Source organism: Convolutriloba macropyga, chromosome 4 (genome assembly GCF_964194025.1).
Source record: "Convolutriloba macropyga chromosome 4, txConMacr16.3, whole genome shotgun sequence".
NCBI lineage: Eukaryota > Metazoa > Xenacoelomorpha > Acoela > Convolutidae > Convolutriloba > Convolutriloba macropyga.
This window is the reverse complement of record NC_134471.1, coordinates 15,547,379-15,564,497: the sequence shown is the minus strand read 5'-3', so window position 1 is coordinate 15,564,497 and position 17,119 is coordinate 15,547,379. Positions and strand designations below refer to the sequence as shown.

The following is a 17,119-nucleotide window of genomic DNA, read 5'->3' as shown; positions in this document are numbered from 1 at the left end:
GCCTCTTGTTTTTAGTACCCTGGGATTATTTGTACCTTGGGTTCTTTAATAAGCACTGCGCTTTCAAAACGAAAATTTTATCCAAGCAATGAACGCAAATAAGTTACTTTGATATTCGAAAAAATGGAGAGTAGGCTGAGTGAACCAACCAGTTCAATTTTATCTCTATGTTCAGCCTCACCACGCGACCCAGACAACTCACTTAAGTGTGGCATGCGGAAGAAAGTGTCGATAGCCGAACAGGAAGGAACTTGTCCTACTTGCAAGAGGAGAATGAGTGAGGGTTTCTCTTCTATGAGGGGACAGGAAGCTCCCTGTGACTTATGTGGGCAAATGTTTGACCCGCGAGACAGGATTATCATGTACGCTTTGTCGGTTTCTTTACTTTTATTAATGCAGAATTTTGTATTTTTTACCGCACGAAGGCTTTCCAAGAAGGGGACTGGCAATCGCCAAGAACTGTAAAAAAAATCCAAATTTCGTTTGATTGTTATCGTCTGCTTGTTGTGAGTGTTCTGTTTTGTACCCAAATAATTGCCCTCTCGGTTGCTTCAAAACTCCCCTTCGGATAAGTGTACCGACCCATTTTAATTGGAGAGGAACTATATGCTCAATTGGGTTTTTATTCAGTCCTCCAGACAAACTCCGACGCTTATCTTGCAAGATCTTGCAAGATTTCTTGCAAATGACGCTTCTCTTGCAAGATCTTGCAAGATAGACGTCAAAAGATCTGAAGAAAAAAGTGCAGTTTTAAAGAACGATTAACTTAAAGATCGTGTTCTCTTGTGAGTTCAGTCCATCGGAGGGAGCTCTTGGTTCAAAACAGAAAGCTTCATATAATTTCTGCCTTCAATAACGTATTTGAAAAACTCACTTCCAGAAAAAATTTTCAATGACTGTTGAAATGCTTTGTTATATCCACACAAAGATTGAACTGTTAAGTAGGCAGTGAAAAAGTTGATAAAAAGGCCTCCAGTGCCTTCTAGCTTGTGATCGAAAACGTTCGGTCAATATTTTGTTCAATAAATTAGACGTTTCTGTCACTCTAATCATTTTGAATCCTTATTAGATAACAAGCACCACAAAAACCAACTTTTAATAAACAGCACACAGTTTAACGAATAAAATTGAGGTCCAAAAACTTTTTGCCGTAAAATAATTTTTCTCTCGGTTCTAAACGGAAACTTTAAATCAACTTTACCGTCGATAACGTATTTGAAAGACTCTTGCAAGAGTTCGACGTTTATCTTGCAAAAATCTTGGAAGAGTTCAACGCTTATCTTGCAAGACTCGTACAAGACCGACGCTTATCTTGCAAGGTTTTTGCATATCCGACGGCTATCTTGCAAGATCTTGCAAGAATCTTGCAAGATCTTGCAAGATGGTGCGTAATCTTACAAGACTCTTGTAAGTTTCTTGCAAGATAGCGGTCGGCATTAGACTCGGGTCAATATCAGACGACCTGTATACTTGACGTAAAAGGAACCGAGTGGTATCCTTGAATTAAAGATTTAAAATTTGTTACCAGGGCTTACAGTTTTGAGAACATGGGATAATTTTCCCTCTTTGGCTTGCTTTTTCAAAAATTTAGATCGAAATTTGGATCTCCTCAATTTATATCCCCCGTTTTTATGCACGTGCTATTACATAGTTACTTATATTGAAAAATCATGGCGCGTGAGCTTGGAGTTGCACCAACAAAGATGAGGGGGGTCTTTCCCATTATAGCCCCCCCCCCCCCAGCTTAGTGGTCAGATAACCTATAGCCCCCCAATCATGGTAATTATACCATAATGGGGGGCTATAATTTCATGGGGGGGGGGCTTTAATGGGAAAGACCCGATGAGTGCACATAGGGACATGACTCAATATTGTTCTATCTTGCTAAAATTTGTTCAAATTGATCCCCAAAGGGTCAATGGTTTCATTTTCCACGATCAAAGACATAGCTGAAATGATTGGCCGACTCATTCTATTAAAATTTTGTGCTGCTTTTTCACCGACATGAACTTCCACGATGAACTTACTTCTATAGTTCCAGCATTTAGTTGTCTCAGTGTTTTGTTTTAAGCAGTGTTGAATTTTTGGAAAAATTTGCATCTATCTTTGTTTTTATGATTTAACTGTTTGAGCCAGAAAATTGGCAGGCTTGAAAAATCCGCCTGTCACCTTAAAATTTAAGCATTCATTGAATTTTTCGGCCCCAAAACAATGTTTCGGGAATTGTTTTCCGCCAGATGTTTCGATTTTAGGATCATGCATTAAAGATGGCAAAATGAAGCAGTTTTTTTTGTTTCTCATAGAATTCTATATTTGGATGATGGACTTAACTAAGATGGAGTCTAAAATGAAAACAACGGAAACAAAAAGTATTTTTTTATCATTTTGTTCCTATAGTTCAAAAACTGCAACCATTGAAAGCTTTAAATAAACGAAATTAAATAAACGAAAAATTGTAGTAAAATATTTTGTGAGCAAGAAATTCTTTTCAATTTTTTGTTAATCCTGTGTTCTATAATCCTACAGTCCTAAATTTTACAATTCAAAACGAACGAAACAAGAGATTTTCTTGTTCTCACGGTTTACGTTACAAATCGAAAAAGTAGTTTTATATAATTTTCTCTTTCAGAGACTGAGTTTTTCGTATATTAACTAAGTCAAACTGGTAGATTCTGGTGTATACTGATCTCATATTTCGATGAATTGTGAATCGATTGGAGAAATGTTCAAAAGTTGAACAAGCATCAGATGAACGGAGCCGTGACGAAAAAAAAGTGTTCATCTTTTTTTCCTCATCCATCAAAGTATCTTTGTCTAATCAGTAGAATAGAGCCATCACTGCTACGTCGAGTTAAAGAAAACCTTATTTACCTATAACGCCTGGTTCTGGAAAGAATTTTGCAGCAAAAATGTTTTTCTGATTCACCAAAAAAAAAAATTTACACTGAATTAGTAAAACTGAACGTACTTCTATCAAAATTCCACTTAGTCGGAAATGAAACTAGATTAAGTCTTAATCAATAGGATTTCAACTGTGCATCGTAAGCATTAAACAAAATTTAAGCCTCCAGAGTCACAAAAAGTAAAAAAAAAAGTAAAGAGTTTTTTATTCTTTCTTTCCCAAATAGATAATTTTATCTTGTTAGGTTTTGAAATAACGCTCGAAGAACAAAAAACTTAGTTTTATTGTCAACCTAAACGCAGTAAAAACAAAAACACCGGAGTATTAGGCATCGCTAGAATTTTAGGCTTCGCTAGATTTCTTGATTTGAGTTATTTAATTCTTAAATAAAACAAAAATACACAACGGACAGCTTCACTTCCAAAACAGAAGTCAATTATAACCCAATTGAGAGCTTCAATTAGAAACAGATAACTCAAATCAAGAACTGTTTTGAGGCGTCAGGGATAGTCAACAAAAATATCAATGGATCGTTCTCCTTTTTGTCAAATGTATAAATTTTCTGTTGTTCCACTCTCAAGTAACCCAAATTTGCGCAACTTGCAAAATTTCAGTTAAGCCAAAATTGAATTGAACAGTGGGGTGAGGTCTTAGCTTAGGCGCGGATAGCACGTGCCAGCAGAACATGGCAAAAAATTATATCTAAAAATTTCGTTTTATCTTTTTATTTAGTCAAAAAGATTTTAGTTTTAAATACTGCCTTTCTTGAGCCTGTATGTCTATAAACTAAAAATCTGATATTTCAAAAATCCAATTTGTTAGGAAGCTAGAGAAGTTCAAAACAAAAACGATTGAGCTAGGTTAAATTTTCTAGTGTTTTCCTCGTTCTCTAGAAAAACTGTTTCCTGTGTTTTTGTTTAAATCAAGATCATCACAGTGTTTCAAATTGACTCAACTTTGAATAAAAAAAATCAACCAAAAAAAAACTATAAGTTACTTTGTGTTCAGTAATACTTTAAGGGCTCAAGGGAAAAAATCAAAGAAAAAAACTAATCTTTCTTATTCCATTAACTAATTTTTAGCGTTCCTCTTTTTCGTGTGTTGTATTTTCACGTTTTATATTGTTTCTCGGTTTTGATTGCATCGCAACACTGTTGAACTGCCAAATAATTTTTGAAGAAATATTAACCTAAAATACAGTAAATAGGAGATAGAGCGCATGGAAAATGTTTAAGATTATATATCACTCCTTTTTTGTTTTGAATATATGATTTTTTATGAAGGCATAAAAAATTTTCATTTTTTGTTTTTTAACAAAACTGAAAATTAGCCTACAAATTTTGTGGAAGTAGTTGCCGTTGACTCCCTTGGAGCACATCGGGATTGAAACAGAAGAACCACATGAGATCGAAGTTGACAGAAGATTTTCCAAGTGAGATAAGGAGTTCTTATTGGGTGTACTGTTTCAGTAAGATGGAAAAAATCAAATTATTGCAACTTATTAATTAATTGTTTTTTATTATGCAGCCAATGAGAGCTAGAAGTTTCTCATAACCCGGGTTGAATTTTTCCGCCCAAAATGATGTAAGAGTGGGGCTGCAATGGGAGGACTTTTTAGGAAAATGCAGCTCAAAACTCTTACGTCTTTTTGGGCTGCATTGGGCTTCCAAGGGGGGTAAAATGGTGTAAGAGTGAGGGGTAATTTGTCTTTTACCCCCTCACTCTTACACCATTTTACCCCCCTTGGAAGCCCAAAAAGATGTAAGAGTGGGGGGTTAATTTGTCTTTTACCCCCTCACTCTTACACCATTTCACCCCCCTTGGAAGCCCAATGCAGCCCAAAAAGACGTAAGAGTTTTGAGCTGCATTTTCCTAAAAAGTCCTCCCATTGCAGCCCCACTCTTACATCATTTTACCCCCCTTGCAGCCCGACTCTTACCTCATTTTACCCCCTCTGCACAAATTACCCCCTCACTCTTACACAGTTTTACCCCCCTTGGCAGCCCAACTCTTACATCATTTTACCCCCTCTGATCAAATTACCCCCTCACTCTTACACCATTTTACCCCCCCCCCCTGGCAGCCCAACTCTTACATCATTTTACCCCCTCTGATCAAATTACCCCCTCACTCTTACACCATTTTATCCCCCCCCCCTGGCAGCCCAACTCTTACACCATTTTACCCCCCTTGGCAGCCCAATTCTTACATCATTTTACCCCCTCTGATCAAATTACCCCCTCACTCTTACACCATTTTACCCCCCTTGGCAGCCCAACTCTTACATCATTTTACCCCCTCTGATCAAATTACCCCCTCACTCTTACACCATTTTACCCCCCTTGGCAGCCCAATTTTTACATCATTTTACCCCCTCTGATCAAATTACCCCCTCACTCTTACACCATTTTACCCCCTTGGCAGCCCAACTCTTACATCATTTTACCCCCTCTGATCAAATTACCCCCTCACTCTTACACCATTTTACCCCCCTTGGCAGCCCAACTCTTACATCATTTTACCCCCTCTGGACAAATTAACCCCTCACTCTTACACCATTTTACCCCCCTTGGCAGCCCAATTCTTACATCATTTTACCCCCTCTGATCAAATTACCCACTCACTCTTACACCATTTTACCCCCCTTGGCAGCCCAACTCTTACATCATTTTACCCCCTCTGATCAAATTACCCCCTCACTCTTACACCATTTACCCCCTTGGCAGCCCAATTCTTACATCACTTTACCCCCTCTGGACAAATTACCCCCTCACTCTTACACCATTTTACCCCCTTTGGCAGCCCAACTCTTACAACATTTTACCCCCTCTGGACAAATTACCCCCTCACTCTTACACCATTTTACCCCCCTTGGCAGCCCAACTCTTACATCATTTTACCCCCTCTGATCAAATTACCCCCTCACTCTTACACCATTTTACCCCCCTTGGCAGCCCAACTCTTACATCATTTTACCCCCTCTGGACAAATTACCCCCTCACTCCTACACCATTTTACCCCCCTTGGCAGCCCAATTCTTACATCATTTTACCCCCTCTGATCAAATTACCCCCTCACTCTTACACCATTTTACCCCCCTTGGCAGCCCAACTCTTACATCATTTTAACCCCTCTGATCAAATTACCCCCTCACTCTTACACCATTTTACCCCCCTCGGCAGCCCAACTCTTACATCATTTTACCCCCTCTGGACAAATTAACCCCTCACTCTTACACCATTTTACCCCCCTTGGCAGCCCAATTCTTACATCATTTTAACCCCTCTGATCAAATTACCCCCTCACTCTTACACCATTTTACCCCCCTTGGCAGCCCAACTCTTACATCATTTTACCCCCTCTGATCAAATTACCCCCTCACTCTTACACCATTTTACCCCCTTGGCAGCCCAATTCTTACATCATTTTACCCCCTCTGGACAAATTACCCCCTCACTCTTACACCATTTTACCCCCTTTGGCAGCCCAACTCTTACATCATTTTACCCCCTCTGGACAAATTACCCCCTCACTCTTACACCATTTTACCCCCCCCCCCCTTGGCAGCCCAGTTCTTACATCATTTTACCCCCTCTGAACAAATTACCCCCTCACTCTTACACCATTTTACCTCCCTTGGCAGCCCAATTCTTACATCATTTTACCCCCTCTGATCAAATTACCCCCTCACTCTTACACCATTTTACCCCCCTTGGCAGCCCAATTCTTACATCATTTTACCCCCTCTGATCAAATTACCCCCTCACTCTTACACCATTTTACCCCCCTTGGCAGCCCAACTCTTACATCATTTTAACCCCTCTGATCAAATTACCCCCTCACTCTTACACCATTTTACCCCCCTCGGCAGCCCAACTCTTACATCATTTTACCCCCTCTGGACAAATTAACCCCTCACTCTTACACCATTTTACCCCCCTTGGCAGCCCAATTCTTACATCATTTTAACCCCTCTGATCAAATTACCCCCTCACTCTTACACCATTTTACCCCCCTTGGCAGCCCAACTCTTACATCATTTTACCCCCTCTGATCAAATTACCCCCTCACTCTTACACCATTTTACCCCCTTGGCAGCCCAATTCTTACATCATTTTACCCCCTCTGGACAAATTACCCCCTCACTCTTACACCATTTTACCCCCTTTGGCAGCCCAACTCTTACATCATTTTACCCCCTCTGATCAAATTACCCCCTCACTCTTACACCATTTTACCCCCTTGGCAGCCCAATTCTTACATCATTTTACCCCCTCTGGACAAATTACCCCCTCACTCTTACACCATTTTACCCCCTTTGGCAGCCCAACTCTTACATCATTTTACCCCCTCTGGACAAATTACCCCCTCACTCTTACACCATTTTACCCCCCCCCCCTTGGCAGCCCAGTTCTTACATCATTTTACCCCCTCTGAACAAATTACCCCCTCACTCTTACACCATTTTACCTCCCTTGGCAGCCCAATTCTTACATCATTTTACCCCCTCTGAACAAATTACCCCCTCACTCTTACACCATTTTACCCTCCTTGGCAGCCCAATTCTTACATCATTTTACCCCCTCTGAACAAATTACCCCCTCACTCTTACACCATTTTACCCCCCTTAGCAGCCCAACTCTTACATCATTTTACCCCCTCTGCACAAATTGCCCCCTCACTCGAATAAAATAAGATACGACAAATCTTAAAGATGGTATTAGCCTGCAAACTTCGGAAAAAAACTAATTAAAACAATCTACAATTTATAAATTTAATTTTTGCAGACTAAAAAATCATTTTTTTAGATTTGCCCTACCTTATTTTAATAAAAATGATCCCTATGCGATGCAGGCAATCAACCCGCAAATCCGACATTTAATTTTAAAAAATAAAAACAACTATAGGACAAAACTAAAAGACCATTTTTAGCCTGCAAATTTTATATTTGCGGGTTTACATTTTAATATTTCAAAGTTTTATTTTGGTTGAAAGCATCAAAAAGTTTTTTTAAAGACAAAAACAAGCTGCAAAACGCAAAAGAAAGGTTATAAAAGAAAGTCTAAATTATCTCTATCTGATAGTGTATAAATGCTTCTAAGAATAAGAATTTGATAGTGTATAAATGCTTCTGTCCAAGAACAAGTTTCCAAAATAAAAATGCCATTTGACAAAAACGGCAAACAAGTGTAAATCACAGCAAAGAAAATATCTAATTTTGTTCTACAACTTTAACAAATCACCATATACTATGTTCTCAGTGCAGTTCCATTGTTGTAAATAAACTGCTGTGCCCTCAACGTAGCATAGTTCTTAATGGCCATTTTGCATCCCATATAGAATAAGCGGATCAGTCAACAATCCATCACTCTGCTCAGAGGAATTTATTGACGCCGTCGTCGTAAATGAATCGTCATTGAAAGGATTCTCTTCAATGGTGAACGCCCCAGTTTGTTCAAGTGTGTTCACGCGAGCGCGCAATGCCGAAATTTCCTCTTTGAGAAGATCAATTTCATTTTTCAGCTTTGAATATTGGTCTGAGGGTTTCACCTGATCTGTAGGTTCAGGTTTCACAAGTTTACAAACCAACCGATGACCGTTGAAAATAAGTGTTGACTGGAACATTTTCAAACTGAGGATTAGATAGTATTGTTGCTTGAATATTTTTAATAAATCAAACACCTGAAAGTACCACGAATGTATCAATTCACAGGTTTTTCTCGTTCTTGGAGTATAAAAATTCATTCAGTTGCAAGAAAAGACATTAAATGGTAAATTTAAGTTCTAAATTTAAGGACTGAAATAAAAACAACAAACATGCCCCTTTAATCATGTTCGAAATGGACCATCAGTGTCAATAGGTAGATCAAGTCACCAAATTCAAAATAGATGAGTTTACCCCCATTTGGAGTATAAAAATTCATTCAGTTGCAAGAAAAGACATTAAATGGTAAATTTAAGTTCTAAATTTAAGGACTCAAACAAAAACAACAAATATGCCCCTTTAATCATGTTCGAAATGGACCATCAGTGTCAATAGGTAGATCAAGTCACCAAATTCAAAATAGAAGAGTTTACCCCCATTTGGAGTATAAAAATTCATTCAGTTGCAACAAAAGACATTAAATGGTAAATTTAAGTTCTAAATTTAAGGACTGAAACAAAAACAACAAATATGCCCCTTTAATCATGTTCGAAATGGACCATCAGTGTCAATAGGTAGATCAAGTCACCAAATTCAAAATAGATGAGTTTAGCACTTATAGTATCAAGACGCTTGAACAAAAATTGTGAACTTTGTTCCACAATGTATCCAATTGGCTCAAAACAAGTTTGATAATCAGAAAAAGGAGTATTACTAAAGTCCAACTCTACTTTCTCAAGGATTTCGTACAATTGCAGAAGACAATACTTTGTTTCTTCAGTTTCAAATAACATCATAATTTGGCCCACTAAAAAGTTATCTTCGTCATTCAGCTGAAAAAAACTGTTGGCTTGTGATCGAGCGTAAGAGGCTGATTGCAGAAAAAAAGGTTCAGCCGAGCGCGTGTATACATGAGATCCTGGATACGATTCCAAAATCAGCCTCGAATACTCATTATTACACCTGGCACTGTAATCGAAATTTTTAGGCATTGAATTCAACTTCGTTTCTTCTATCATTTCACGAAGAGGATCATCTACAATTTTGCTTGCCAAAATTTCTTTATTACGTACGTATCTTTGTGCTAATAGCTTGCATGTATTGACAGTGCCTGTAACCGGTTGAACTAAATGGTGATTTGCAGATTCAAACATCGAAGCTGACGTACACCACAGAGGGCCAAAGAACTCGGTTTGCCACGACAGGTGACGCAATAAGTGAAAGTTTATTGAATCAAATTTTCTCAAAGGGTATTTTTTTGACATATTTAGACAAAACGCCTCCAACAGCAGTCCACATATTTCTGAGTAACGACTTGAGTCCTAGAGACATCTGAGCGAGAATACAAGGTATTGGAGGTTTCGCAAAATAAAAGCACCATTCGAATCTTCGAGTAGGCGGCTAGAAAACACAATTGGAGACAAATAGAGCAGGAAAAATTTCAGTTCGTTTGCCTTGAAAAGATATAAAAGCCTAAGAGACCGCACACTTCTTTTGAAAACATCTGGCAGATGAAGACGACTTGTTGAGATATCAATAAAAGTCGTGTCTCCTACAACAGAACAGATGAACTCTAACATGTCTTTGGCAACTCCTTTCAAGCTTTGATGCATAGTGTCCACGGGACTACTGAGGGGGAGGTTTTCAATGATTTCAAATAGCTTTGAGGCACCTAAGACTCTTTTGTTTGAATCTCTGTGTCATTATTTTCAGTAGGTTTTTTCAACAATTCCGCTCTCAGCCAAATCGGCCATTCGCTGATGTTGTCTTGGATCACGCATCTCTATGGAATCTGTGTGAGGATAGCAATGAGCACCAAATTTTCTCTTTCCACGAACAACACAAAGACTGCACCCATAAAATCCGTTACATTTTTTCATATTCAGGGCTTTTGCCTTGCAGACGAGATCTGCAATAAATAGCACTGTGATCGGTTTTACGGTAAACTGTCGGCGGTTGTGACTTACGGTGAATGATTTGTTTGTTTCCGACTGGAAATGATTAAAAATTTCATCCCAAACTAAATCCGAATTTCCATACCAAATGGAACACAGTATTATGTTTCTGAATGCCGCTCTTCTTTTTGGAGGAAGGTTGGCAATTGCTACCCAAACAGGATATGCAGATTCGGAGCAGGATTCACGAACAACGGCACCGTCAATATTTAAAATTAGTTTTAAACTAAGCGTATTTTCAATAATTGTATTCGAAACAACTAAATCTAAAAACTGTTTGTTGACATCATTGTACTTGATGATCTCATCAATATTAGCTTCTACAACACGCTGAAGCTGATAGTTGAAGTATAGAAGAATGAGGTCGCCATTATTGAAGTGCAAAGATTTCATAACATACTTATTGAAAACATCTGGTATTCATTTCTTTAAAAACCCTGGTTTTGGAATTGATGACTGTCCATGCATAATCTGTTCTCTCTTCAAAAGAGCAAATATAAGCTCGTCGGAACAACAGTGCTTCGATGCAATTGCTAAAAGTGAGATCAAAGTATTTTGCACGCTGATGCTGCTTTTCTCATGAAGTCTTTTGTTACCAAAGTGAAACCCCCGAGTTTGATTTGTATCGTCCGTACTTTCTTCTTCTGAAATGTTATTTTCACTTGGAGAATAACCTATATCTGCTGAATGTCGCAAATCAAATGAAATACTTGAATCAACACAATTGGTGATATCTGGCGCTAGAGGATCCTCAGCAACAACAGGTGCGCGTGCGTGACTTTGCTCGGTAAAAAATTTTGTCTGCTCCGAACATGATGGAGCATTTTTGTCTTCATGACTAAAATCTTGTTCGCTGATCTCCTTTTGTGTTTGGTCAATAAACGAGACAATTCTTTTCGCCGAGTCTACAGAGAGTGTTGTCTGGATTTTCCGCTTACGTTTCGTTTTCACAGCGTATGAAGCTAATGGTCTCATCTGTTGACTTTCTGGCTCTTCCTTTGAGTCAGTCGGACTTTCTGCGGAGAACTGGGCTGCTGAAGAAAAGTTTGAGGAATCTTCATTTGTCCGAAAAAACCTTTCTGCCGACAGTGCACAATTCTCTTCATCGTAAAGATTCGCTGTAGACGAACTTACAGCTTCTTCTTCTTGAATCTTTTCGTTCGAATTTTCCAAAACAGGCTGCGGTGCAAAACAGTTTTTGCTGGGAGTTATGGAGTCAGATATGGTCCCTGATGTTAATGGCAATTCGTCCAAGATTTCATCAGCAACTTTGTATGAGTTTACTGTCGCATGGCAATCTTGACTGGAGAGTTCAACCACAGTAGAATTTATCGCAGTTATTTCCTTAGAAAAAGAAGTAGATTGTGATATTTTGCTGCTAATCATAGCGTGTTTGATCGTGTGCGGGCACCTGCAGGCTATTGTACCAGAAGCAAAACATTGTTCCGCGTAATCGACAGTTATTTCCTCGCCGGGTTGTATTACTTCAATTATGCGAAGTCTAACGCATCGGTAGGGTAAACTACAGCTGTACCCTCTAAAAAACTCAGCATTTGGTTTGCAAGAATGATTTGCGTAGCAAACTGCACCCAAGAGGACATTTTCTGCCACCCCGCCTTTGCTCGCGGCAAGCATCACTGATAGATCACTGATACGGTTCTGCAGATCGACAGGCACTTTTTCTAGCAAACCTACGGGATAAAGTTCCGGCTCCAATCTCGGTTTCATCTTTTTCTGCCTTTTATTGAAGAGCCCAAAGCCTCCGTGGCCATCGGGCTGAACAGCAACACGCAACACCAGAATTGACACATTGCTCAAAGTACCAATTGAGTGTTTCGAAAACTTTTTTCAGTCTGAGATCTGTTTTTATAAGTAATTCGAAATTGTAACCTTCTGCACTTAGATCAATCATCGCAACGGGCTCAATATCAAACTTCGACAGATTTTTTTTGGCAACAATTGCATCAGCCAGGATTAGTTTTTCGCAGGAAATCATGTTATTCTTAAGATTAAAAAAGGTGAAAAATAAGTAACACTCAAACCACAACTTACACATTTGCCTTACCTTATTATACTGAGAATGATCCCTATGCGATGCAGGCAAACAACCCGTAAAACCGAAATAGAGTTATCTAATTTTTTTCTAACAAACGGTTTGATACCTATACGCAACACACTCATATTAACACATTAACACACTGTGGACAAAGGTTCTACTATTTTCCAATTAAATTTAAATTTTGCAGGCTAATCGTTCATTAACTTATAGATTTTACCCCCTCTGAACAAATTACCCAATCACTCTTACACCAGTTTACCCCCCTTGGCAGCCCAACTCCTACCTCATTTTAACCCCTCTGAACAAATTACCCCCTCACTCTTACACCATTTTACCCCCCCCCCCCCCCTGGCAGCCCAACTCTTACATCATTTTACCCCCTCTGAACAAATTACCCCCTCAGTCTTACACCAGTTCACCCCCCTTAGCAGCCCAACTCTTACCTCATTTTACCCCCTCTGCACAAATTGCCCCCTCACTCGAATAAAATAAGATACGACAAATCTTAAAGATGGTATTAGCCTGCAAACTTCGGAAAAAACCTAATTAAAACAATCTACAATTTATAAATTGAATTTTTGCAGACTAAAAAATGAACTTTTTAGATTTGCCCTATGTTATTTTACTAAAAATGATCCCTATGCGATGCAGGCAATCAACCCGCAAATCCGACATTTAATTTTAAAAAATAAAAAAAACGATAAGACAAAACTAAAAGATCATTTTTAGCCTGCAAATTTTATATTTATTGGGAAAAAACTTGATTACAAAGATCCACAATTTAAAAATTAAATTTATTTAAAAGCAGTTTGTTATAAAAACAAAGATCGAAATCAAGGATTAGCAAGCAATTGTCTAAATGCTAGAAAATCTAATTCGTAACACACAGAACTTCACTTTACAGCGCTCTTCTAGATGTAAGTAAGATAAAATCTCTCTAAAAAGCAATTAATCAAGTCGAATTTCTCTAGAAAGCACTTAACATTAATTTACTGCTTAATTATAAGCTACAGCTTGGCAATTTCTTCATGATTGTCAATCAATTAAAGGCGACAGGCTCGGTTCTTGTACACTGTCCGTATCTTTTTCGGCATTGCTCTTTGTCTGGTCTCGGTTCATTTGGTTAAAAGAACTGCGGGCCTTTTCATAAGCCAGTTTTGGCGTCAACGGGTATTTCTGTTGTATCACCACTGAAAATAAAAAATGAAACTGCCAAAAAAAAGAAACGTCTGGAATAGCAGAAAAAGAACATTTCAAAATGTTTCACAGCGGTTATATTGCAACAAAACCATATCTTCAGTTAAAACTGATGAAATAAGCAGATCAATGGAACGCTATCAAAGTAGCTTAGTAAAGGCATAATTTTAAATTTCAACCAACTTTTGAACTTTTTCGCCGGATTGTCGTCAACAGCATCAAATTCACTGCCTTCAGCATCTCTTCTTGGGGACAACAAAACTCTTTTGTGACCAGTGTTTACAATCAATTTGTCCGCAATAACTTTCCCGAAAAAACCAGGATCGTTCCCTGCAACTAAAGTCATTAGGTCTTTACCATCATGCTCCACACTTTCTACACGGTGCAACCAGCTCTCATTATTGACGACGCTTTGGAAACCATGTCTCGTCCAAGTCAGTTTTTCGTCAAGAAATTCGGTCTACAAGCATAAAGGTTTTTGCGAGAAGTTTGTTTCACTGTCTGCCAATTTATTTTTCTTAAAAACTTGTCATGAATTTCTCGAAAGGGAAGAAACAATGTCTTAGGGTTAAGTTACATTTCCTCTGATTGATGACAGCAAATTTGCCTTTTATTTTCCATTTAATGGAAAAAACCTAATTAAAACTATCTACAATTTTTTAATTAGATCTACTTTTAATTTCGCCTACATTTTTCCTCGGCCTGTTTTTCTATGAAACTGGTCCTTTACGATGCAGTCGAGGCAACCGCGAAACCGAAATATAGTTATATAATATTTAAGTAACAAACGCTACCTTTCCTCTGATCGATGACAGCAAATTTGCCTTCTTTTTGTTTTCCTGCTTCATTTTTATCTCAAATGCGTTCATTAGGTCACTCATTCTTTTCTTGTGTTGGCAAACGAACTCTGTGAATTTCTCTCCATCACAACTTTCGTTTTCGGAACTACTTTTATCAAAACCATCAGAATCCAAGGACTGCATTGAACTAATTTCAACTTGTTTTGATTGAGATGACCTGCTACCTGAGACGCTCTCGTAATTTTGTGGAACTGTTTCGATTGAAGATAGTTCAGATTGGGCTACAGTGACCAAAGTTGACGAACTCTGTGGCGCTGAGTTGGATTTAGACGATGACTCATATAGACCGCCATTGTTATAATTTGACGACTGCGATGGCCCTGCAACGGACCCATTTGAGGTCCGAGACTGACTGCTGCGGACGTCGGCTGAGAAGTTTGGCTTTGGATGCTTGAGAACATTCAAAAAGTCAAAGTCTTCAATGATGGCAGTGTTTCGAAGTGCCTTGATCAGCTTCTTTTTCAGTTCGCTGACCGCTACGCCTTTGTCTATTTCCTCCTGATACTCCTTTCGAATGGGCTCCAGATACTTTCTCGGTCATTTGCAGAGCAGTCTGCAGTCTTGCTCATCTCCACCGATAAATAGCTTGCAAACACTGTCTTCAGTTAAATTTTCTTTTTGCGAAAATGTCATTTTCGGAGGCCAGGAGTCGCTCGTTGTTTTAATAACAACTATCGCGTCACTTGAGGCGAAAAGCCATTCGTGGTCTTTCTTTACAAGACCCTGCTTGATCAATTCCTCAGATTCAACCTCAGTGTCTGAATCGTTTTTCTTTTTGGGAGGATTAATCCTTAGAGCCATTTGAGAGCTGATGTTGATTCCTTCTTCAAAAGTTTTGCCGGCATCTGTGACGACCCTCTCATATATTATGTTACCTCCTTTGCAATGGATTGCGCTCTGTCTTTTTGGAGCCTGAGGCTCTTTGCGTTTAGAAATTGTTAGTTCGGATAGCCGCGTTTTTTTGTCACTTTTCTTGGGTGGCATTTTTGTTTAACTGAAGATCAAATAATAAGCAGAGCGAAGAATGGGAGAGGTTCTATGAAATATCAAAGACCAAAACGAAATCAAAATCCAGTCGTAACCAAAAGCAACGCAATTATTTTGAAATACTGAAAAAGTTGGTTTGTGGTCGAAAGCAGAAAAACACTAGTTGAAGCGCAACACAGTACAATGCATTGCCTCACAAATGGGGGCGGCTTCGTTGAAATCTCACACAAAATTCAAAACCATTTAGATTACCGATTAAATTTCTCTGAAATCAAAATACTCTCAAATTCAAATTGCAGCAACAATCAAACACTCATTTTTGCAAATAGCTGAACGAATTTAAACAATTACACTAGCACATGACGAATTGCCCGTTTTTCTAAATATGTAACTCAATTTCAAAATGCAGAAACAATCAAACACTCATTTTTGCAAATAGCTGAACGAATATAAACAATTACGTTAACACATGACGAATTGCCTTTTTTTCTAAATATGTAACTCAATCCAATAACTTTCTAATTCCAAAAACTTCCTGTTGACAAATATCAAGAAAACTTGCTAAGTCCCATGATAAGCTTCTGCATTAAACAACAACACTTAAGACGCATCACCCACTTTTTGTGCCAAATTTCGAGGTTCGTTTGTACTTTTTTCGCTGCAAAGTATAAGAGTTGCTGCACGCTTATGGTATTTTAGTCGGTTCTTCCCAGCCTTGTTAGCAGCTTTTCTGGCATTCTCGTACGCCTCGGGAAATTTAACTGGATCGAACAGCCTACGTATATGCCCTTTGAATAGAGCTGTTCTTTCAGGTGAGGCTTCCTTTCTGTGCGCATCCATTGGCGTTTTTTGAAGGAGAAATTATCTCAGAAGTCAGCCCATCGAGACCCCACAACTTTTTTCGCAGTGCCAGTGCTGCTTTCTCTAGAGTTGACACGTTGCCGAGTTCGAATAGGTCTTGTCCTCTATAGAACCGCTGAACTGGGGTCTTCGTTTGATACTCAGAAGGAATTTCAAGCTCGTCAATGAACCTCTTCAACTTATCAGACTTTAGCTGGAAAAAAAAATTATAGTTTTACTGAAATTTATAGTAACTTCCAGTCCAACACCATTTTAAAAAATTATGCATACCAGTTTGTTAATTGATTTCACTTCAACTGCCAACTTGACGTTATAATCAACGATGGTGCTCTGGAACATTTCGACAAGATTGGCAAACTTCTCCTCGTCCTCTTTCAGAATATCCGCTACTTTTGAATGAAAGGGACAGCACTAAAATTCGGACCATTTTTTTAAATCGATGAAAGTGATACTGGAAAACCTCAATTTATTAAACATAACTTTACTTTGGTAGCGTACCTTTACAGAACTTAGTTTTTTTTCGTTTGTTTTCAACAGTCTGCTGTGCATCGGCTGATCTTTTTCGAGATTCCAGTGATGGGGAACGAGACTTAGATGCGGAACTTCTGAGTGCCGTAATGTAATTGTGTGCTTCTTGTTCGCCTACTCGTTTGG

General features: G+C 38.6%; 1 protein-coding gene across 1 annotated transcript in view; it reads left to right on the top strand.

The window, feature by feature from the left end:
• Positions 1-17,119, top strand: part of LOC142337993 (uncharacterized) — a 244,820-nt gene that overhangs the window by 180,073 nt on the left and 47,628 nt on the right. Inside the window, exon 39 of the mRNA XM_075387627.1 lies at positions 176-362. Within this exon, the coding sequence (XP_075243742.1) occupies positions 176-362 (187 nt within the window). The remainder of the gene's footprint in view (positions 1-175; positions 363-17,119) is intronic.